The sequence below is a fragment of the Brachyhypopomus gauderio genome, chromosome 11 (genome assembly GCF_052324685.1).
Source record: "Brachyhypopomus gauderio isolate BG-103 chromosome 11, BGAUD_0.2, whole genome shotgun sequence".
In the NCBI taxonomy this organism is placed as follows: Eukaryota; Metazoa; Chordata; class Actinopteri; order Gymnotiformes; family Hypopomidae; genus Brachyhypopomus; species Brachyhypopomus gauderio.
The window spans coordinates 18,119,104-18,144,184 of record NC_135221.1 but is presented as its reverse complement, the minus strand read 5'-3'; the positions used below and the strand labels follow the sequence as shown (position 1 = coordinate 18,144,184).

The following is a 25,081-nucleotide window of genomic DNA, read 5'->3' as shown; positions in this document are numbered from 1 at the left end:
ACACCATTAATGCAGTGAACTATGTTCAGGTTCTAGAACAACATATGTTCTAGATCTAGACGTCCAATCTAGACGTCATCTCTCAGGGAAGACCCTGCATTTTTCAACAAGATAATGCCAGACCACATTCTGCAGCAATCACATCATGGCTACGTAGGAGAAGGATCCGGGTACTGAAACTGTCAGCCTGCAGTCCAGATCTTTCACCTATAGAAAACATTTGGTGCATCATAAAGAGGAAGGTGTGACAAAGAAGGCCCAAGATGATTGAACAGTTAGAGGCCTGTATTAGACATGAATGGGAGAGCATTCATATTTCTAAACTTGAGAAACTGGTCTCCTCTGTCCCCAGGCGTCTGTTGAGTGTTGTAAGAAGAAGGGGGGATGCCACCGTGGTAAAAATGGCCTTGTCCCAGCTTTTTTGGGATTTGTTGACACCATGAAATTTTGAAACACATTTTCCCCTTAAAATACATTCTCTCAGTTTAAACTTTTGATCTGTGATTTGTTTTATTCTGAATAAAATATTAGATGTTGGCACATCCACATCATTGCATTTAGTTTTTATTCACAATTTGTTTAGTGTCCCAACTTTGGAATCCGGTTTGTACAGTTCAACAAGCGGCTCAGCAAGTGAGATGTCTGGATATGAAGTAAATTATCCTGAAATTGACATCAAGTCTGAATGGCTTTTTGAGTGCAGTGTTTTCTGATGGACAGCCAACAAAAATTGTCCTATATAATTTGTTTGTGGATTGGTAGACAGTCTAGATACCCAAATGTATGAGGGTGAAAACTGAAATTACACCTTTTAAAAAGAAATAAGTCTTACCCAAAGTAACTTAATTTGAGATGTGCGCAAATGATTTAAAGGGATATGTGACAATGGAACCACTGAAGTAGGATCATGCAAGCCAAATAATTTTGGAATAACTTGCTGACCTTGGTAAATTTGGATGTTTTAACCATTTCAACTGTGAACATTTAAGGAGATGCACAGTATGAGTCCACATTTCACAATCCTGTGACTTTTTAAGTGTTCAGAGCTTACTTTTGATTGCCTTTTTCAGGGTACCTGCGGGTCCTTAAAGTCTTAAATTTAGTTTTACATATTCAAGGCCTAAAAATGTCTTAAAATGTGTCTGGAATTTTAGGAAGGGAGGCATTAAATAAGTGTTGCTCATTTTTCTGTTTTATTTTACCTATGTATATCCCACAATAATGATCATTTCCGCAACAGCCGTATACTCTGCATGGTAGATGGCAGTAGTACGTCACCTAACAGGTGGAAACATCAGACTGCCTAACAAGCTGCTTTTCTTATTTGAGGGCTGCAGCGGGAACAACAATACAAGGCTTCGATGCAGACATGGGTAAATGTCGATTCAATGACAAGTGGCTGGAGGATGGAAAATATTGTGGCTAGCTGAAACCTTCCAGTGATTTGTATGAGGCACGATGTGAACTTTCCGAAAAACATTCAAACTTGGTACAATGGGCTGTAAAGCACTGGATTCTCATATGAAATCTGAAAAACACAAGCGATATGATGGCACTCGTAATAGTAATATGCATATCGAGTCATTCGCTGTAACTGCAGTTTAACTGTACGTGCCAAAAATGATTTGTCTACTGTGTAGGGCGACCAAATGTCTATTTCCCAGGACGTATTTCACGTCCTGTCCTGGGTTTTTTTTTTTTTTTTTTTTTTTATGAGGAAATGTCCTGGTTTTTAAATTACTTTAATTGGACCATTACAATGTAAATTTACAGGCACTAGGGCACTGCGCACGGCGTTGCATGTGCCGTAATCCCTGAGCCGCGTCAAGCTTGGTTCATAATTGACGCGTCACGACCGGCGCGAGGTTCCGCGTGCTGACAATGACTTAATCGCGGTGGCTCCGCCCCTGCGCGAGGTCGTGCACCCCTCCGATTTTTTTACTTTGAGTTTTTTGTAACTGTAATAATTCAGCCTTCAGTGAGGGCAGCCCTGTTCTGAATGATGATGTAGACAGCGTGACTGTCAGTACGCAACATGCAACACGCCCCCCCCCCCCCCCCCTCCCCCCAGTCCAGTATGGTGCTGAACGGTGCAGAACAAGTTGAAATTGAAACTTGGATATTTTAGTTGTTTTTAGGCTTAAAGGCTGTTTTGCTGAGTTATCTTAACAGTGCACTTTTATATTTATTTGATAATTATTTTAAATTATTTTTTTGTTCCCTAAGGTGGACGGTATTATTTATTTCCGTACAGTAAAACGTTTTGTACACTTACCTAGTTTGTCATTTTTTACCACATTAATAGTATTATTTTTTTCTTGTGAGCGGTATTAAAAAGGTCTTAAGTCATTGAATTTGAGATTATAAAATGTGCAGATACCCTGGCTTTTTTACTTAAAATGGTAATTCTATTCTGATTGGGTTACCCAGGTGATTTGTGCAAGTCAAAAAAGGCAAAATGAGTCAGTTATTTTACTTGTCCGTATTTTTGTGACGCAAATTGAGTGTTTAAAGCAAAATGCCATTGGTCTGTAATTGTAAGGTAACCTTAATACAGCTCGTGAGTGTCTGCTACAGTACATTATCAAAAGCTTTCATTTTGTCTAAGCAATGCCTCTTGAGCAAGAACTACATCTTCTTTTTTTCTTTTTCTTTTTTTTCAAGCAGGTGCTGTTTAAAAAGGGAAAATGGCCTGATGTCTAAAACATTTTGTATCCTCATGTGTGCACACTGCTGAGCAATTGAAAATATTTGTTGGTCACCATTTTGTTACAAAGTAGGAAGTGGGAAGTACATGAACGGCATTTCTAAGAGATGAAATGTTTTGATGCAAACACTTGTGCTCCACACTTCCACTCTTCTAAGAAGGCTTTCCAAAAGTATTTGGATTACATCTGTGGGAATTTGTGCCTGTTCAGTGAAAAGAGCATTTTAGTCAGGCATCCTGTATCAGAGGATCACTTCAGGATCGAGCAACCCCACTCTTGGTCTACCATTTGATCCATGACCTGTGGTTGCTCCCACACACTTCTTCTGTTTTACAGTAATGGTGCTTGCAGTTGACCAGAGCAGATCTAAAAGGTCAAAACTTCACAAACCCACTGGCATTTTATAACCCTAGTTGTGCTAGATGTGTTCTTCAGTACTAGCTCTTGTATTGTGTTGTATAACGGAGTGTGCTTGAGTTTATACACCTGCTAGCAGTGGGTGTAATCCATAACTTTTATATAGCATTTTTAAATAGCATAGTAAAATATTAGTAGCTTTATTTTGTTTTCTATGACATAGGACTCTTGTAAGAGATTTGGAGATTCAGCTATTTTCTATAGTGTACAGGTGTCTTAATTGATCGTCCTAGGACTGGCATTCTTCAACGGTGTTCTGTGATGCTACTAAAATGTTTGAGCATGAATGTACACTAACTGATCTAGGTTATTCATTGCAATCAAAATATCAACTAACAAAATCCGTGACTGCTTTGTTTTCGCCAAACTTAGTCAATCGCATGTGTCCAGGAGGGCTTAGCTTATGTTAGCATATTTATAACCCATTTGGCTTGTTACACATGTCTTTCTCAAAGACAATCATGATGAGTTGTATGTATTACACATGTTCATACTGCATGAAAATGCATCACGTACCTATTTTTGTATTTATTTTTTATTTACTATGTATTTGTTTTTTTTAACTATGCAGATGTCACACCATTCTTGGTCAATCATACTAAGCTCCATCTAGCCGTTAGCTGTCCTCAGATTGTTCTATTCTAAGTCTTTTTAGTTTTGTTGGTCACTGAATGTTGCGTTGGCGTTCTCTTCTCATTTGTGCACTTTTGTTTAATTAAGATGACACGTGAGTAAGGAAAAATTTTATGTAATAGATTTCACCTTTTAGTTTCCTGGTTGTTTAGACAGTTTTTGTATTAAGTTTTCTGAAATTGTATGTTTGAATGTGCAAATGAGCCATTATCTGGTTAAATCTACACCAATTTGTGTATAGTCTTGATTCATTTAACATTAAAATCATAGAATACATTTTTAGTCATAAAATGTTGTATAATTTATGCTACGATTTAATATGAACAGGCCCTTCTGTAAAACATTTCTGAATATACATATGCATAAAATGCACATGAAAATACTACCGAAGTGGTTATTTATTGCTCAAAACTTGAAACTTATTTTGATCAAGCGACCTCGAAAGATGTGTTCTAAATATTTCATGTTTTCTATTAGAATTAACTATAAGAGAACATCTCCAATTAAAAAATTATAAAAATTACCTAATTTATGGCCCTCAACTGAAAAGAAGTGTTTGCACATATGTACTTTGTCCCTGTGGTGTGTGCCATGCAATCCCATAAAATAGTTAAACGTAACCAACATAAAAAAATTTTGGCTACCTTCATTTTTGTTTTTGCTGAGATGCATTATTTTAATATTTTCTACTCATGTCACTAAAAGAAAAAGGAAAGTAAAATTTGACAAATCATAAAATACAGAATGAATTGGCACTTTATTATATTTATATTAGTTTTATAGTTTAATTATATGCTACATGCTTCATCCCTGGGGAGTGCCCCAATGTTCCCAACGAAGCTAAACCAGGAAGTGTCACGTGCCAAGTTGTCAGAAATTGACACCAGCCAATGTTGTGCTTAATTTTATAGAAGCAAAATGGGCTCCAAATCTCAAAATTTACCAGTGTATGACATTTTTTATAAGAAAATATTTTAAAGGGGACAAGAACAACTTACTGTTTTTTCTTTATTCAGTTTATTCTGTGGGCATGTCAGCAGTATGCCTGTCAAAGCAGAAAGACAGGAAGTGTATAAGTAATATGCACGCTTAAATATTTGTTCATTTATCAAAACTCCTCCTTGTGCTGACCTTTATTACACATTGCATGTTTTCTTCATATCATGCAAACCTGCACTCATTTCATAGACAATAATGAACTTCAAATGTAACTAGAGGTCATTGTGTGACACACCCAGTGTGTTGTTTCTTATCTTTGCAGTTGTTCCTCATTGACTTTGGTTTGGCCAAGAAATACAGAGACAACAGAACGCGGCAGCACATCCCTTACAGAGAAGACAAGAACCTCACGGGCACAGCTCGCTATGCCAGCATCAATGCACATCTGGGCATAGAGCAGAGGTACGAGCACCTTTTAGTGTCCTTTTACTTCTACTCAGTTTCCGGCACTGCAGTTACATTTAGGTGCAGTTTTTGTGATGTTTTGTGTTGCATCTTCCAATGATATTCTTTAATTGTGTGCCATGCCTCCTTAGCAGTCCCTAAAAGCTTCCTGATATAGAAGGATACTTCATAAAGAAATACTATAACATTTTTTAGAATTCTTAAACTTTAAGTATACTTAAACTTTTAAAAACTTTTTCAACAGTCGTCGAGATGACATGGAATCACTAGGCTATGTGCTGATGTATTTCAACAGAACCAGCCTCCCCTGGCAAGGGTTAAAGGTAAGCTGGCAAGGTTCTTGAGAGCTTTCAGTCCACCTAGGATTCAAACTGAATTTAGGATATGAAAGAAAAAAAAAAACATTTGGATTGAGAATTGTTGTTCAACCTTTGCCTCTGATGACAGCTGCCACATGTCATGGCAGTGTTCATAAAGGACACCAGGGCTTCACATCTGTCTATTTGGTCTCCTGTGATGGTGTATGCACGGGTGTCTTAACATTCATCAGCAGCCCAATGCTGTCTTGGCCTAGTATAAATACCTTTCGCTGTATACCATGGATGCGCAAAGTCATCAGCTCATCAGCATCTTCTGTTATATAGACAAGTATGTCACGCGTGCCACAATTGCTCATTGAACCCAGCAGTTATGAAGACCACTGTTGCACTGTGGAGTGGGCATTTGTCATTAGGAGCTGAGCCACCCAGTGTCTCCCACTACAGCCTGCTGCAATCTGCATATGATAACATGCACATGTCACATCTGCTTGTGTACACAAGTTGCAGTGACTTTTACAAATGCCATGCTTTGATCTTCCTTGAGGTTTTATGATAAAAAAATCGTGTTGGGTGTCTTAAGTCGTCAGTGTCCAGTGTTTAAATTGTAGCCAAATGCCTAGGTCGCTAGTAATAGTCTTTTCTTTATACTAAATGTTACAGAAAAGATGGTGGGTGACAAACTTTGCAAACTTTAAAGAAAGTTATGTGTAAGATCTGGCATTTATAAAGCTGCTCTCTGCAGTTATCGGCCTGTCAGTAACGCACTGTAAAGCAACTTAACTGTCCACGTTTGCTCCATAGGCAGCCACAAAGAAACAGAAATATGAGAAGATCAGTGAGAAAAAGATGTCAACTCCTGTTGAAGTGTTGTGTAAGGTATGCATTTGAGATTTGAGACGAGTGCATTTGGAAAATGCTACAGTTTCACCTGTATAGTAATTTGATTATATATTTTTAGTTCTTTTTTTTTCCTCACAAAAGGAAAAACTATTTTGTTCTTTTTCCTGTAGAGATACTTCAAGTCTTTGGTAAATGTGGTCACTTGTTTATTGGTTGAGACATCGAGGCATCAGAGCATTAGAAGTCTCTTCTTTTTGTAGGGTTTCCCAGCTGAGTTTGCCATGTACCTGAATTACTGTCGTGGGTTGCGTTTTGAAGAAGCCCCTGACTACATGTATCTGCGTCAGTTGTTTCGGATTCTTTTCAGGTACTTGTCAGTCTTCACTTCAATCAAAAATTGTCAAGATAAATTGGTAACTTTATTACAGTGTTATTTCAACATGTAATTTCATGTAGTGTTTTTCCCAAAGGAATTTCTTCTTAATCTTTGTGTTAAGGTGCTCGTTATTCGATCATGTTTGTTCGTACCTTTTAGTATATGATCATGTGGTGTGTCCCTTCCCCCCACTGCTCACGAACGCTGAATCTCCCCTAGAACTCTGAACCATCAGTATGACTACACTTTTGATTGGACCATGCTGAAGCAGAAAGCAGCACAACAGGCGGCATCCTCAGGGGGACAGGGGCAACAGGCACAAACCCCCACAGGCAAGCAAACTGACAAACCCAAGAGTAACATGAAAGGTTAGTAGCAAACAGCCAAGTGACGTTTTCAGTGCAAAATAAGACACCAATTACTTTCATTTTTTGTAAAAAGAGGTGAAAACAGAGATGAACTTCAATAATTAATTTGGAAGAATCTTAGCCCACCCAAAAATTTTATAATATGGCCAAATAATTAATAGTTCAAGAAGACACCCAAAAAAAAAGTAGAGAAATTTCAATTGGTCTGTCTTGCAGATGCAAAGACGTCCTTGGGAAATTTGACTACTAACTTTGTCAAAGTGTCTATTCCTCTCTGGGATTAAAGGGTGGCTTCATAACCTTTTTCTGAATGTTAGATCATAACCATCCTTTCTTTCTCTCTCTCTCTGATTTAACCCCTTTCCAAATAGGACATATGATTTTGACATTATTTTTCCCCAATCACTGTTCCTTAGATCTGACACTTTTTTCCAGTGGTCTTCAGTACCATCCCTATGATGATTAAGTGGGAGTGGTTTTGTAACTAACAGTGCTACTTGTTATATTTAAGATTGTATTTGGATTTTAGAATGATGTGATTTTTGTGTGCGTGATTGGGGGGGGCTCTATAAATCTGTTATATTGTCTTGCCGTTGATGATTAACTTGGCATGAGTCATAGTTAATTGTTCATTCCTGTTTGGAAAAACTGTAAATGCAAGCTATGGACACAGTCTAAGCAAGTTTTACAGAGTGACTCATTCCATCAACGTATAATGAGATTTCTGCTTGGATAACCATACATGTTTAATATGATATCTAGAATGTTTTAAAGATGTGTTCCACTACTAGGTAACTGGTACGTCATAACTGGTCATAACTGGTTTCTATGTTAAATACATCTTGTGCTATAAACTACACTGCTTTTTAATTGTAGTGCTGTAGGATGGTTTTTAGACACACATCGTCATTTGTCTGGACATCCATTATCAATTGGATTGGTTCTGCTAATTAGGTTATAGTGCTTAATCAGTCTTTTTTCCAAATTCTGTCAAAGTATGATTGAACGTGTGTATATAATACACATTATCTATATACTATAGATTTTTGTACCCTTAAGATATTTTCTTTGTTTTATCTGTGATCAGTTTAACATCATCTGGTCATGCAAGGATAGGTCCTTCTTTTGACGGTTTCAAAATGTCCTGTAGAGCAGGATCCCTCAAAGATTTCCTCTTTCCTCTTTTGCAGTTCCTCTTGAGTGATAGGAGAACGCAAGTGCTGGAAATGTGGCTGAGCTATAAATACTGTTTGCAGTTGACATGGCGTCACTGCCTTTAATCCTTTTGTGTAACCTGCTTGGTCAGCACCACATGGTGGTATTTAGTAGTCACCTGTCTGTGGGCCCAAGAAACTATCGGTCTAGTGCTACAAACATAACTATACCATTTTGTCTTTGTTTGGGGATATTTAGTAGTGCCTAAAAAATACAAAAAAATCACCAGTATCTGTTCTAAATAAAAAGTCCAAAAACAGGAATTAATGCTGAATAATTTGATGTAGTTAGTAATTTGACTATTTATTTTATTTAAACAGGGCCAGGGGTTGTAATCAAATCTTGTCAAAGTTCTAATATTTTAAAGAGCATATTGTATTAATCCCAACGTGCTCTGGCTTCCTGGTTCATGACTCAATTGATTAAGCCACATTGTGATATTTTTCTAATCCTACATGTACAAACAATTTTGTAGTCATCTTCAAAATGTGAATATTATTGAATTCCAGGTTATTTCAGTAAATGTTGCATGTAGTAAAATTGCAAAAGCTTTTGTTTTGAAGGTAAGTGCACATATAGCATTTGATAAATATAACACAATAGTCTTGTCTTTGGAACAGGTTTAAAATGCAGGTTAAAAAGATGGAATGTGTGTGTATAGATATAATGAAAGGTTTACATATTAAAACACAACCACCAAAAATTACCAGAATTGTCTATTGGAATTAGAGGGGTTTTTTTTATTTTTATTTTTTAGTGTTTTTTTTTTTTTTTTTTTTTTTTTAGTTTGAGCTTTTTGGCTATGTTGAGGTGCAAGTTGGATTAAAATGCTTTAAACCCATTGCCTATAACCACCATTTGTGGTAATTTGCTTCGGTTGCTTAATTTCTATGTAGATGGAAATTAATATGCTAATAAACATTGCTCACAAAGAATGAATGTGCTCCAGATCAGCAACAGATGTTGGTAAGTTCTGCTGCATTAGCATTGACCAATATGGGATTTCTAAATCCAAACTTCGGCCCAATAACTGTTATGTACTTCGTTAATTACAGGTCGGCAATAGCTATGATGCATGTTTTAAATATTAAAATTGATTGTTTTCAAAACTAGTCCTGGGATGAGCATGATGAATGACCAAGATGTTTCCAACTTTTGTAAATTTTTGTACAAACGTAGAGTTGTTAACAAATGGAAAAGTTTAATTAAAAATGGATTTTAAGTGTCCGAGTTGAGTTTGAGGAGCTCAGTGTTTGCTAAACAGTAGATCTTATTTGTGATAACAAATAAAACAATCTCTCATCTGGGGAAAAATGTCTTAAACTAGTCAAAATAATGGAGACACTACAGCTATTGACCAACTGATTAACACTTTTGCCTTTAAACCAGTGGTCAGGAACCTATAGCTCATGAGCCAGATGTGCTTCTTTAATGACTGCATCTAGCTCACAGATACATCTTGGCTGATACGATGTTTCCTAACGCAATAAGTAATTAGTAATTCCGCTGACATTTTAAAGGAAAAACATTACAGAAATCACAATGTTAAAAAATAAAGTTCAAAATATAAAACACTCTCATGCATTTTAATCCATGCATGTATTTTCTACCACGCCTGTTCATGGTTGCGGGTGGCTGGAGCCAATCCCAGCTGTCCTTCGGGGTACGGGATAGTTTGACATAACACAAATTTTATTGGATAATGCAGTAGCCCACACGAATAGAGTCGTAATCAGCTAGCTAATTTTTTTCAGAACAAAGCCTTTTGACTAAACACAACGAAAAGAAAAAAAATGAGAAGTATCATACATTTCAGCACGAATGGACAGAGGAATTTGCCTTTGTTGAGAGTGCTGTTTCTGCGGTATATTTAACAGGCTATGAGAATCTCATCGATGTAATGGTCAAATATAAAGCGACACACGACAGGCTACATTTGCATCAAAATATCCAGCATGGAACAGCCGGAAGAAATTCAGACTTGTACTCAACATTTGATGGTCTTAAAAATTCATGCATTTAGCTGCATTCGGTGTCTGAAAAAATAACCTCTGTCTGAATTCCTGAACCAATGCTTGTTTTTCACATTATATTTAGTCAGATTTTATAGTGGAATGTGGTGCTACATAGTCTGGCAGGAAAATGGGCCAGTTTGGACTGTAATGTCTTTGCTGTGCAAGGTATCAGCTATGCAATCTGTCAGTAGTATGTGTTTTCAGAAGTGGGTGCCGTCCCAAAATTACTCCGAGAAAGTGCCCAGAAAGTGACAAGAACCTAAAGAACTGCAGGCCTCAACCTTCATGGCCATTAAGGGGGGAAAAATCCAGAAAGCTGTACAAGAATAGTATCTGTGGCTGAAACCATTGCTAACCAAGAAAAATGTAAATGCTTGTCTCATGTTTGCGAAGCAACACCATCCAGAGTTCTGGAACAATGCATTATGGATAGATAATTATAACATGGCAAACTTTTGGCAAACATGAGCTCCTTCATATCTGTCAAACTCCTAACATTGCTTGTCAAAGTAAGAACCTCATACTAGAAATGTTTTCCTGCATCAGGACCCAGAAGCCTTGCTACGTGAGAACTATGAATCTCGGATCATGTTGCTGAGTTGAAGCTGAGTCTCTCACAGTCTCTCACAGTGGTGTTTAAAAGTGGCCTAGTCAGAGTAAAAGCCTATTGAAATCAGTATTTTTTAATAGTAAAAATCAGCAGTCCATGCTCAAAAGCGTTAAAAAAAAGTTTTAAAATATTAAGCCTTGGTTTATGATATACAGTTTTTAAATGCCATTAATTCTGAATTTCAGTTCTGTGAATGTTTCCCCAAGTCAGTGTTCCTTTGGGTTCATGTTTTCCGTATTACCTTAGAGTTGCGCACCGTTAAATCATGAACTTTTTGTGATCTAAACTCTTGCTACTGCTTTTTGTTTTTAAGGTTATTGGTTTTTCTGTATTTGTACAACAGATAAAATAAGCATTACACTCATTACACATCAGCAGTTTGATTCGTAGTAGAGATGCAAGATGGCGTCATTTGAGTCTATGCATTTTGTTTTACACAGGTTTGTTGCAGTGAGCAATACGGTGACTGGAACAGCAAGACAATCACTAAAAAGTTTCTTTGCATGTCATGGACATTCCAAGAAAGCAGCTCAGACTTACTTTTGGTGTATAACTTGCATAACCTGTTTTGAGTGCGCACTCTGTCTGCACCAAATATTGAGCTCTACAGTGTGCCTTTGAAGCACTTGCCATTTATGCGTATGTCTAGTGTAGAGATTGCGCTAAATGTCTGGTTAAATAAGTATGCCCCTAACACATCTTAAAAGCTTTGTATTAACGTAGTTTCTTTCAGACTGCTTTAAAGAACATGGCTTTTAAGTGAGGAACGTCTATAGATATTTGACATGGTGTTCAAAGTAACTCTTTCTTTTTTGCAGTATCAGTGCTGGGGGTTTACAGCACAGTTAGGGCAGCACAGTAGAACTCTGTTGAACTGAGGTGTAACCTCCATCTCTCCGTTTTTCTTTTGCAGGTTTCTAAGCATTAAGGCAGTTTAATGAAGCAGAACAGAGTGGTGGTAGCAGGACTTGCCTTCCAATCACACCTCGGCGTTTAGGATCAAATTCACCAGAACTTGCCAGGCGCACTGTGGGCAACCCTTTTCCTGTTAAAGAACTTGTGTTTCATAAACTACGTATGTAATCGGTATATATAGATGATATGCTCTGCATTTATCTATATATTGGTATGTATATACTATATCCACAAAGAGAGCAGGCTTGTTATGGAATTTGAAGCTGTAGCCTTTTCTATCCTGTCCCTGAAGACACTCCCTCTTCTTTTTTCTTCAAAGACTCTAGAAAATGGTTGACTCTGAGGATATAATTGTGCGCATGCCAATATTTTCCTAGAGTTCTCCTTCAGGAAAATGGCTTGGGTTCCCTCATTCTTGTCTTGTCACTGGTTGTGTCATGAAGTCTGAAACACATCAGATTGGAAACGATTTCCTCCTAAATTTTTTTTTCCTCATTAAGCAAGGCTAAAAAGATGTAAGACTAAATCTGTTTTAATTGTTAAGAGAATCCTGGCTATTACTAAGCAGACATTTATTGTTTTCTTTTTCCTCTGAAAAGGTAATTAAGGTTCTGCCTGCTGATATGTGCTAGAAGAGCTTCTAATGTGAAGATGAAAAATTCTAGTGACTACTAGATTTCTCTTTAGAACGCTGCATTAACTGTTATTGTACTTGATATTCTGAAGTCTAAAAAAATGAATAAAAGATTGAACTTCACAAGAGCATATTCATTACAAATTAGGCATCACTTCAGTAAACTTGTATATTATTTGCTTAGTTGAAATTGTATGCGTGAATGATCTGGGTTTCTTTTCTATTAAGAGACATTGTTGGGCAAATCTATTCATAAATAGCCATGGTCTTTTGTTTGTAAGAGGGGAAAATTGTCTCCACCCTTCCCTTTACAATTTTTGTATACTTTTTTTTTTATTAGGATTGTTTTTAATAGTTTTCCTGTTTTGAGTAAACTAGGGCAAGGGTCTTTTTGTTACATCTCTGGGATGTTCTCTGCAGCTTCTTTTTGCCACCCTTCTCTTTTGCCATATTTCTTTTGCTTCTTTGTTGCTTATTTAGGGGTTCTTTTGTATGTTTTGGGGATTTGGGAATGAACAGTTTTAATTTTTTCAAGTTTCCAGTTTTTGGCCAGAAGGCACTAGTGCATTTTATTTATTTTTATTTTCCCCCAACTCCACCCCTGCCTGTCCTAAGTGGTGGGGGGGTCACTTATTTTTCCCCCAACAACCCACCAAGCCCTTTCCTCTGTTCTCTAACCCAGCTTAAAGTATTTTACTGCTGGATGTTCTGAAAAGTGTAACTTATTCCCTTTTAGCATGTCAGAATAAATTAAAAATGACTTCTTAGAACCACTGACCCAGTCTGTAATTTTAAAAGCCCCTTAAAACACTGGCTTGGGCCCAGACAGCTAGTTGCTTCCCTTGTCCTGCCCCTTTCTTGGTGTCTGCAGTCATTTAATTGTTCTACAACTCTTGTCCTTCAGAATGAGTAAGAAATTTGACTAAGAACTAATGTTTCAGAGAAAAATTGCAGGATTCAAGTTAATTTGTTTTGAATAATACAGACGTGTTGGCATTTTTGGAAGTGGTCTTAAAGGTATTGCTGTAATCTAGGCGAACAGTTCCTACAAACTGATGATATGGGGGCTGGTGAGTAGTTACAAATGCTTGTGATGGTGTTGAACTTCTCCCAAATATATATTTGTAAATATTAAAATGACTTGAAATGTCAGTTGTGGAAATTGTTCAATGTTCATCAACACCATACATGAGGAATGTTGACTTTCTTTCATTTCATATGCACACAAAATGCACCCCCACCATTGTGGAAATCTTTGTACTTAAGGTGCTGCACTGACTTCTAAGTTGTTGCATCAGGTTTTCTGAGCTCAGCATAACCTGTGTGGGGGCGGGGGTAGTAAGCGGAGCTGGAGTATTCTGTACAGACCTGTAGGTTGCCCTGACTAGGCGACTGAAACCACCTGTTTCTCAAGAAGCTGTTTTCTACACCACTATTTTCCTTGATCCGTAGTGGGAAACTCCTATGACAAACAAGCTCAAGGTACCTTCAAATACCTAGGCACACCCAGTTGAACACCGAAAGTTCTGAGTCTACTCAAACATCCTGACACACACCCTTTGTTTCGCAAGCTTCCTTTGTTTCAGCCTGACTTCAGCTTGTTTCAGAATTGATGAAAGTGATCAGTGACCGTTTTAAAGAAAATTTGACAATTTTTTATAACTTATTTTATTGCATACCAGGGTTATACTTCTCCCATGTAATTTGGCACACCCTTGAGTCTAAAGTCACTGGTTTTTGTTGCTCACGTTTTACATGACGTTAATATGGATAGGCCTCTCCTTGTATTATGATAGGTTCTGACATGTCTTAGGCAGGAACAGTTTTGCCAATCTGGACTGGTGGGGAGGGATCCACTGAGGGTTTAGCCCATGCTGTTTTTCAGCGTGTTGAAAAGAGATTTTCCCGTCTAGATGTTGGTACAAGCTCTCATACGATTATGCTCTGATTTATATGCAGTTATGTTTAATATAAAGAGTACTGAATGTGTACTGCTAATTTGCGTAAATTGTAAAACTGATCCTGGAGTGAAGAGAATTACTGGTCTATCAAGGATTATTTGCTGCCATTTTTTACACTAATACCAACTGCTGCTGATCCTCATTTCATTTAATGTGTTTGTTTGCTATGACAAGTAAATTAACATGAACCTGAATTCCCCTGACATGTTGGGTGCTGTTGAGTCAGACAGGTAGTCTCATATGTGCAGAATCACTTCTCGTTAGAGGCTGTAAGAAAACCATCCTGTTTGTTTTCTCGTTGGTGCTTTGCACAGTGTGCTGTAACATGATCTCTAATCTAAACACTTTAAAGAAAATACAATCTCACACTCACTAGCTTCTTGGTCTGAATCTTGAGATGTGAATTTTACAAAAAGGTTTGATTGTGTACAAATAGTTAAAATATTGTAAAATTCCTAGTGACACGATAAATTCAAACCAGTCAATTAGAAAGCAGTTGATGCAAGTACTTTTATTTACATGCTACTAGAAATATAGATCTGTATTCAACCGTTGTCTCTATTTTGTAAGCTGAGAAGGACCAGTATGCTGTGTGGCACTCTAAAAGGTCCAAGTGAAGTCACGTTTTTCTGATGCTCCATATCTGGTGGACCCTGGTCAAGCAGACTGAGAACTTTGGAATAAGCTATGGTTCCTTAGAAAAGTGAGTTTGAAATACATTTCTGAATTTTAAATGTTGCCATAATATAGATTTTTCAAATTTAGCTCAGTTGATTGAATAAGAAAATATACATGCTTCAACATTTATAGTTAAAAGTGCTTTATTTTAAGTTAGCATAAGAAATGTACATGAGAACTAGCAATGATTTTACAGTTCATTAGATTTGCAATGATTTACCAAATCCATTCAAAACAACTACTATGTGACTGCTTTTTACTGCCCTCTTCCTGAGATACACCTATTTAACGGTGTATTTTATCTATATACAATTACACCTAGTCCTACGTCTACACTCGTCATCACTGGTCACATGACCACAAGGACAGATAATATCTGGGTGTTAAAACAGCATTGCTAATCACATGGTAGTGGCAGCACAGCTGCAAAACTGAAGTGGATACAATATTACTTCCCAAGCAGTAACAACCAATCAGGGACTTGCCAAAATGTCTTTCTCTGCTGTCTTTGTTTGCTAAAGCAGTATGGTGATCAAATATCATCTCATAAGAATACTCCAATTATACCTACTGAGTCTTTTTTGTTCCTTCTGTTGGACTACGTGTGGTTTACAATGTGTTACTGTGTGCACTGATATACTGCACAGCACTTCTAAATTTCTGCACTGTTTTCATATTTAATGTACTGGCTGTGTTTTTCATGCACTTCTGTTACTTCTAAGGTTTTGCGTAACATTCTATAATGAGTCTCCTGTTCCCTTTTACACAGTGGTGTACATGTAGATGGTATGTCATTTCTACCATATTTCTAGTGGTCAAACCTGTAGTGTGCTTACACATACCGCTGTAATTTACTGTGGAGCTGTTCATGTGTAGGAATTCTGGAATAACCATATTTTTTAATGTAAAATATATTAATATGGTGTTTAAATTGCTAAACAGAAGGGAGCATGTGAGGAGTTTTTCCTCAAATGTTCACGTCTCCAGCTCAATGGCACCTTCTAGTGAAAGTTATATGAAACAAATCTTTTTTTTTTTTTCTGCAATATTTCGTTCTTCGCACTCCATTTTCATCAAGTTCAAGACAAGGTGAAGATGCATTTTTTTCCACACATGATTTGTATGAATCACACATTTATTAAAAGTTGACATTTTAGTGGTGTTGCAGGATGGTTGAGATGAGGATTTACAGAAGCAAGAACATGTTGTGCTACAACAAATTTAATTATGGTTCAACAATACCTTTAATTATGCAATACTTCATATTAAACTTGAGTCTGTCAGTTGTTGTCTTGTCGTCTAACCCCACCCCCAAGAACAGTATTTCCAGGAATCCCCCTTGTGAGTGTCCAAGGGATTCCTGGGAAAACTGGACCCCGGGGACAGGGAAGAGAGGCTGTCTTACGCAGGAGACGGGGACAGGGAAGATGCTGTATTACACAGGAGATGGGGACAGGGAAGAGAGCTGTCTTACACAGGAGATGGGGACAGGGAAGAGAGGCTGTCTTACGCAGGAGACGGGGACAGGGAAGATGCTGTATTACACAGGAGATGGGGACAGGGAAGAGAGCTGTCTTACACAGGAGATGGGGACAGGGAAGAGAGGCTGTCTTACGCAGGAGACGGGGACAGGGAAGAGGGGCTGTCTTACGCAGGAGACGGGGACAGGGAAGAGAGGCTGTCTTACACAGAAGAGACCACTTAAAAGTAAACCAACAAGACCTCCATAAAAGTAAACCAGAGACCACGGCCAACCAGGCAACCTTAGGAGATCCTATGCTAAAATCCCACCTTAAATCAAAACTACTTTCATTAATAAATAAACAACTGAACAATTTTTATTTATATTTAGCTCTGTAACATTTGGCTGCAGAAACAGTTCCAGAACCGTAAATCCCGAATGCGTTATAAACGATGAAAGATGGCTGTTTAGATGTAAATGTTGCCGATTGTTGTTTGCAGTGGCAGCACCCCCGTTCCCGAGCTACAGTGCTTCATCTCAGACTCCCAAATGACCAGAGATGCAGCACTGCACCGTGGGCCCGAGGACCGGGCCCAAGACCTTTCTGGACCGGCCATGCACACCTGCTCCCCTTACCGCTGCCTCAGGTGCTGTTTCCTGAAGTGTAGTGAAGCAGACCTATGAGCAGATGTGTTGAATTAGATTGGACTTCAAGATCCTGAGATTCGTCTGATTCATCCAGATGCACCTTTGCTTCTTTATCTGCTGGAAAAAAGCTAATATTTTTAGTTATTGTGTACTTTCGTGCAAGTTTTTGTGCATCTTTCGTACATATGGACTAGTAAAGTGCTACACTCAAGCTAAATATGCATAAAAGCAATGTACCTCATTCTAGATTTACATAACAATCCAGCAATTGGACAGCTTAAATTAATTTGCAACATTGTCAAGCATTCTAAAATCTCTGATGGCACTATGCCATTAAGGGCTATAGAAACGTAGAAAAATTTCTAAACTATTCTTCTAATAGGAACTGGTAGGCATGTCGGTGATGCTTAAACAGGTGTGATGTGCTCGCTCTCTCGTACGTGTTAAGACTCAGGGTGCAGTATTCTATTGCAGTCTGTTGGCAGTCTTTTAAAAAACGTATTACAGTATAGTTATGACAAACTGAAAGTATGAATCAGTGTCTTAACCTTTTGTACCTTGCAAATTCAGCTTGAAAAGGCAAATTTCTGAGGTTGCTTGATATGTTTGCAATATTTTTGTTGTTTTTGAGAAAAAAAAAAAACATTAAGCTGAATTATAAAGTGGGTTCTGCTTTCTGTATATGAAATATACTCTCGTATTTCTTTGCTAAAAGCCATTCCTGTGCAAAAGCCCAGAGCACTAAAGGAATGACTTGAAAGCGGGTGGGGGAGGGGCCTGTAAACATCTTGTGAGTGAACAGGAAATAGTTTTGACCCTTGCTTGTATGTGTTTTAACTGTTTTTCCTGTCCCTGTGCCACGAGCTCCCTACAAACATTCCTTTCCTTTGATTTCTCAAACTGCCTCCCCCTGTCTTCCGCACACTGCCCCTTCCCCTGTCCAAACACTTGTTGCCTCACGTTCCCTCTGCGTTCCGTTATGAACTGATGAGGCTCTTCATTATGAAGGGAAGTGTATGCGAAAGGTTATCAAAATCTGAGCGCAGGTTCAACAGTGAGATACTGAGTCTCACCTGCAGCACCATAGCCAATCAAAAACGTCCAAGCTGCATCTCACCAAACCACCCAACAGCCAAACATTTGCATACTGCACTACATCTGTATTTAGTGTCTCGTATGGTCTGGTATGCTTTATATTAAAAGCAGTGCTTGGCTCTGAGTAGATACACACCACGTTTAGTCCTCATTCCACACCTTATCAGCAGTGATTGTGGTACCTACACTAGACCTGAATGGAATCAGCAGTTCTGTACAGCACATTGCTGTACAGTCATTGCTTATTCAATGAGAAGAACAAATGATGTATTTAAACCCTACTCTTCCCACAAATGCAAATACCAATTCAGGAATAGTCAATCAGCTGTATATAGAGATAGATAATAATAGTGGATAGTTATATAGACAGTTATATAGATAGTATCTGCAATACAGGAAGCTTCCCTACACTGTTGCTGATATGTAAAAGCAGGGCTCCCAGTCCTAGTCATAGCCACCTGATTTGTCCACATTTTTTTGCTCTATCCATCTATAAAAATTTATTGTCTTTAATTGCTTAGCTCAGGCATGTTTGGAGCTAGAACAGAGTAGAATAAAGTAGACTGTCTGGTGGATGCTGATGAACTCTTGATTATAGGACCATTTCCTTATCTTCTGACAAGGGTGTGCCTGATGAGTTGTGCATGCCAATTATTACATTACAGTCTGTTAATTATTCTGCTATAAAATTAAAGATATCTTATAAAGTGGCCAGTGAAAATAGGTATACAATGGACTTTTTTTTCATAATGTGTTTGTTAATGAAATCTTCAGTGTTACACATTTAAACATGAAAATGAAAAAAGCAACTCAACATCATATACTCAGGTTATTGTGTGAATTCTGAATTAGTATTTTATGTTTTTAATATGGTTTACTTATGATCTTGAGAGCTAAATATCTGGCCCTGCTAGGTTCAGTAAAAGTTCAGCTGTGTTTCTGAACCAGGGGGTGGGGGTGCTGTGTAAGAGGTTCAAACCAGCCATCTACAAACCTACACCTCCAGGTTATGAGAGAACCATGTGAAGAGTGGTGAGGCATCACAATGCAAAACATTCACTGCATTAGCAGTAGTTTAAAATTGCTACATGCAACTACTGTCAAATATTGACATTGAACTAGTTTTGAATGTTCTCACCCTTATGGGGTGTATTTTTCTGGTATATTGTTTTCCATGCATGACTTCCAAGAAGAAAAACACCAAAAACTCTTTTTGCTTGCTGTAAATATGGGAGTTATCTTTCAACTCTTCCATGCAGCAAGAATGGGGATGAAGATCATAAGTAGAACAGACAGAAGATCCATACGGTAGCATGTTCACACCATCCTGCTGTCTGGTTAGAGAAAGCCTGTCTCCGTCATAAACTCTTCTACTCCCTGGGAGCAAGTGTGTGTCTCTATGTGTCTCAGTGGGGTTGAAAGACTTGTCACTGAATAAGACTGACAGCTGGGTCTCACCTTGCCTGGCATGTAGAGCCTCCATCTGATTGGTCCGCCGTATTTCCTTGTCATTCCACACCTTATTCTAAGAGTGGAAGAAAAAAAAACATACCGACATTTAAGAAGAACCCGTCAATATTGTAATATTCTAACATAAAAAACCATCATTGATAGGCCCTATAAAAAGCAACACGGCTATCGATTTAATTTGTGGAGTATTTGCTTTACCCCAGAAAGGAAACCCGTTGAGGAGAGGGGGGGAAAAAAGAAACAGCAAAAAAATTCCTAAACCCTTTTGAGCCTTTTCCAAGAAGTGAGAGCTTTAGATTTTCTCAAATACCTCATCTGGAATCTCCCTGACTCCATATAAGGAATTCTGAAGGGATTTTATTTTGGGATAATGGAAAATGAAGCTGTGGTTTTGATAAACACTCATTCGGCCTCTTAGGCCTGGTGATTGTGGAAGCAGATAGTTTGTCACTGCTCTGTGTGGCCTCCCCCTCCCCCGCTCGCCCGCATGGCTCCGTCTGCATACATTCCCTTTTCTAGACACAGCCTACTGCAGCCCGACATAAAAGGCGAAAAAACGTTGAGAAGGTGAGGAAGAGGAGAGGAAAAGGCAGTAGCAGCCATGGTAACCCGGATTACCGAGCAACGTCAGACCCTCGTTTCATCTTCCACACAATGGACTTCTAGCGCGGCATACAGTTTGTTGTAAAGATCACTTCTCTGGTATGTGGAACTCTGAGAAAGCCCTTAGTGTCTTAATTGTAAATCTGAAGACAAATGTTTGTCTAATGCACACCCAACAATCTCCAAACTTTATGTATTTGAAGATACCAAACCAGTTCTATTATAAACACAGCATCCTGCTTCCTACATTATAGACAGTCTATGAAGAATTTAGATCAGAATACTTGTGGAATTACAAATTGCTGAACAAAAATGTTTGATTCTTTTAAATCTATTATTTAAGCCTATTCAAAATTATTCAAACGGAAAAAATGTCTGGATCTTCATGCATTACAAAGAGGGAACTTTGTAGTGTAAGATGGGTTGCCTAAAGTAGTTCTAATGTTTGCCACACCTCCATTCAAACTTCTGGGCCAGTCCACACATACACTGGCAAAAAGTAAACGGATGGGTAGACAATCTTAAGTGTTACCAGCTTTGCACACCTCTCTCAACACCAGCTGTGTTCACTCGGGCCCTCTCCACCTTAAAGATTGTGTCATAACCACCAAAGACATAAGGGTCTTCACAGAACTTCTTGTATGAGGTAAGCACTCTTGACATGGTCAGGAAATTATCACATCAGAGTCTTATGGTCAATGAAAAAAAAAAAAGCCACACACTTAAGATATCTTTAAATGTGTATATTATTGCGTAGGGTTGTGTGTGAGTCAGAGGGACAGAGAGTGATGGAGAAAGAGTCATATTACTGTTTAAGCCTGACAGTCAAGACTCGAGCCAAAGTGATCACCTCCAAAGACAAGGCAGAAACAGTGTTTACACAGACCCAGACACTGTTCTGATAATGGAGAGCAAGCGTTTCTGCACTCCCAAACATTGCCTTTTAAGGTCCCCTTTCATTTCTCCTCATCTCCTTAAATAATCTCGACAGGAAGAGGGTTGGGGGTTGGGGGTTGGGGGGGTTGGCTCTTGCTAGTAACATCCCCCCCCCCCCCCCCCCCTCGGCTCTGTCAGAGTCTAATATATGCTTTAAAGCATACTGTAGCCACATGTTCTCGTGTTGATCTCAGACAGTTCACTTAGTCAGCTACTGTGTACTTCAGACGTAAGCCAGACAAAGGTATCTTTATGAAATCTAGTCACAAATATCTCTGCCTTGAGATCCGCATTTAAGAGATCTTTAGCTTTCATTGGTTTAAGCAGAGAGACCAGTGGCCTGTAAAACATCTCGAACACCAAGTCACAAAGTGTTTGAAGGATTTGAGACGGATGTCCAGACGAGGGAAACTGGAGCCACCTGGTGACATTGTGACAGCATTTTGTTAGAAGAGAAGCCACATTCACAGATGCAGACACATGCACAGAGCAGATGCAGAAGAAATTGTTAGGAATCTGGTGAATATCAAACATATAAGGCCCTCCATAGTTGTCTGTTCATACTAGTGAATTTCACAACAGAAGCATTTCAGAATTTGAAAAAGTCCAAGCCCAAAAGCCTGTAACTGGCAACATATAACTGGAAACCAAGGCAACAAGGGTCCATGTTTAAATCTAGCTCCTGTGTGTGTGAAACCACTGGGCGTGTCTTTCAGGGGTTGGTGTTGAAGGGCTTGGGTCATTTCCTTGTGAACGCTCCACCCCCTTACTGTTCATGTGAAAGTGACCCTGAGACCAGGGGTCCCCCGGGGGCTTGAGAAGGGGACCGAGTGACACGGGGGACAGGCCAGAGAACCAGGGCCATTTGGGTCATGTGAAAGCACTTGGCCCTGATGGATCCCAGACTTTTGACTCCTAGGAAAATAAATAATGCGTTTCCTCTCCCTCCCTCACAGAGCCGAGTTCATGGACTCCCTCCATCCCTCTATCTAATCTGTCCATCTGTCAAATCGGCACACATATGTTCATTCCCTCATAAGCACGGAACAACAAAAAAGAAAAAAAAAAATGCGTAACAGTGAGGAACTACGTATTTATTGAAGGCTCCTTCCAAATTTCTGTCTGACAAGGGCAAACTCATAATATTCATTCATATATTCATTTTTATGTCTGGCCCCATCTGTGTTGTGTTAACTGCAAAAGGACATTGTATCCAGAAATTATTAGAGGGTGTGCTTCCATTCCACATTATGAAGTGATTATGGAAAGATCAGATTAAAGAGGTTGCAACATGCGATAGAATAGGTTGGAGCGGGACTTGGGGGCTAGCACTGTTGAAAGCTATTTGCAATCACATAAATAGCAAACAAGACCAGCTGACCTCTCTCCTTCAATCCCCTTCTAGAAACAAAGAACTGGACGTGATAGATTAGAGAACTCCCTGTTCATCATCTCTATACTTTTATTTAAATCTCCACCACATTTTAAAGGGACAATAATGCTGAGACGTGCATATGACGGTATTACATATTTCATCAGGTAATTTGTCTTAAAAACCATTATCTATTATACCAGTCTACTCCCCTGTGCCTAATAACAACTCCCCTGCGTCTGAATGAGCTAAACCAGTAGAAAATGTTACTTTGTCCTCCTTAAAACAATGAGAAAGAGGACTTTTATGTCCAAGAAGACTGTGGATGGCCTAGTTTATATACTGTGATAAAAAGAGCTAAAAGTCAAATGTCAAAGGTTATGGAAAGTGTCAGACTCCCACTCTGAGGTGCTGCCCAAGGAAGTCGAGTCTGTACTTGACTTCACTACATCATTTCACATTTTCATATGCAGTTCATATGCAGTCTATAAAATATAAGCAAGGTCAATCTGCAGTCATGACATCAAAAATGATAAATCAGAAAGGATTGGTACTGGCATATGGTCCATGTGCTACCTCACAGCCATAACTGTGTTAGACTGTCTGCGTCATGTGTTGTAACTTTTCGTTCAGTTTTGGTAATTGAAAATAGAAGTCTAAAACAAATATATCAAACTATGTCAACTAGTCATTGACTGATAGAGGAGACACACTTACTTCAGGTTTGTCCACAGCGCAAATGGAAATGTCTGGCGGTCTGTCCTCGCCACACTCTGGGATAGATCTTGCTGCTGCCTGGAGTTATTGTGTCTAGGATGCAGATGGTCAGGAGGGTAGATTGAGGTGCACGTGCACGGTCTGGACCCTGTGAATCTTACAGTCTGGAGGAGGTTCTCAGCGAAAGCCACTCTTTTGAAGCACGCATAGCTTGGAGACAGAAGACTTTTCTTTTACCTTATATGAGGCGAGAGGCTGGCCTGTAAGAAAAGCATGTAAGGGAAATCCTCCAGACCTCGTGTGATTGGCTGTTCTGTGAGCCCCCATGACCCCAGGCTGTGACCCGCAGTGAGTGAGGAGGAGAGGATCTGGGGAGGAAGGCTTGAACAGGGGGAGGGCTCAAGCTAGGGGTGTGGACCTGTCCTCCCAACTAAGGAAGGCACATTTGACAATTTTCATATTTCTTCTAAATTTGGACATTTCTGCCCATGCGGGAGTCTGGCGGCCGGGACCGTGAGCCCATGTGGAAACCATTAACAACAGATGGAGCCTGGGAATAGGGGGGCTGCGCAGAGGCACAGATATTTAGAGTAATTAACTTCTTCTCAAAAAACGATTCCTCCACATATGGGAAAGCAATAACGTAAATCAGGCTAAGATGTATATAGAGGAGGTGGTATTTTTTCAGGGACCAAATGGATCTTGGAAATGCCATGAATGCTTATCTCAAACTATAATTAAACGTGCACGGTGTGAATTTAGAATATAAAATAGTGATTCTGCTACTTTTTGGATGAGCTGTGTTGCATCAAAATGAGGAGATGAGAGACCTAGAACTAAAATTTTGATTTAGAATTTTGTTGTGCTGAAATTTTAAATGGCAGAACAAAGGGCAACACATTTGATTTTATTTTAAAATCACTGTAAAAGTATCATAAATAATTAAATACAAAGACAAGTTACTGACCACTTATCCCATATACTTTACTTATAAAAGTTCACATGATTCAATCCTAATCTTGTGGATGCTGTACATTTCTGAGGCTGGTGTTTTAACAGTTCCAATGTCTCTTCAAATCATCACGTAAGTTTCAGGTACTTTATGAGTTGTCTATGGTGTGTAAGATGAAATAAACAAAAAGAAAAACTAGGGTCAGCGACCACTGTGGCTGCTAATAAACACATCACATTTTATAGTAAAACTGAATGTTCATCACATACTGAAAGGTAAAGGATTACTCTAAAAATGTATATCCTTTTATGTTGCCAAGATCGCTGTTTAAACAAAAAGTCATGAGTTAAATATGTTATAAGCTTGAGAACTACCTTGTGATCTTTGTCTCACAATTTATATACTTGTTGTCATGTGAACCTTCATCAACATTGGTATGTTTCAGGTATCTAAATTATAAATATTTATATATATAATCAACTAGTTCAGAATATACCAAAGATATTACTAAATGAAAATTTTAACAAAACTTTGTAATGTACAATAAATCCACAATTAAACTATTATAGAATTGTAGAAACTATTATAGAATTATTGATCACTTACAGTAAAACAAACGTGAAAAAGTTATATTTATGTTGATTTTAGTCATTGTATTATGTGTTTAACATGTTATGTGCATAACATGATATGTTACAAAATACATTCCCTCTTCCTCAGTTTGGGGAAAGT

General features: G+C 38.5%; 1 protein-coding gene and 1 long non-coding RNA gene across 10 annotated transcripts in view; one reads left to right on the top strand and one right to left on the bottom strand.

The window, feature by feature from the left end:
• Positions 1-13,607, top strand: part of csnk1a1 (casein kinase 1, alpha 1) — a 32,175-nt gene extending 18,568 nt beyond the window's left edge. The window contains exons 6-11 of one of the 8 annotated variants that reach the window (XM_077022526.1): positions 5,020-5,159; positions 5,407-5,485; positions 6,284-6,358; positions 6,583-6,689; positions 6,918-7,030; positions 11,820-13,607. In XM_077022526.1, coding sequence (XP_076878641.1) covers positions 5,020-5,159; positions 5,407-5,485; positions 6,284-6,358; positions 6,583-6,689; positions 6,918-7,030; positions 11,820-11,827 — 522 coding nt within the window. In that variant the 3' untranslated portion in view covers positions 11,828-13,607. Of the gene's footprint in view, positions 1-5,019; positions 5,160-5,406; positions 5,486-6,283; positions 6,359-6,582; positions 6,690-6,917; positions 7,072-8,256; positions 9,029-11,819 lie in introns of those variants that run through there. The other 7 variants (XM_077022522.1, XM_077022528.1, XM_077022529.1 and 4 more) reach the window with 7 other exon arrangements.
• Positions 13,608-16,074: 2,467 nt separating this feature from the next.
• Positions 16,075-23,692, bottom strand: LOC143527361 (uncharacterized). 2 transcript variants are annotated; one of them, XR_013134090.1, is made up of 3 exons: positions 23,398-23,647; positions 19,758-19,824; positions 16,075-17,318 (listed from the first exon to the last, which is right to left on the bottom strand). It is a non-coding gene; the product is annotated as an uncharacterized LOC143527361 (long non-coding RNA). The 2 variants fall into 2 exon arrangements; XR_013134089.1 differs by having other exon boundaries at positions 16,075-19,824; positions 23,398-23,692.
• Positions 23,693-25,081: the final 1,389 nt, after the last annotated feature.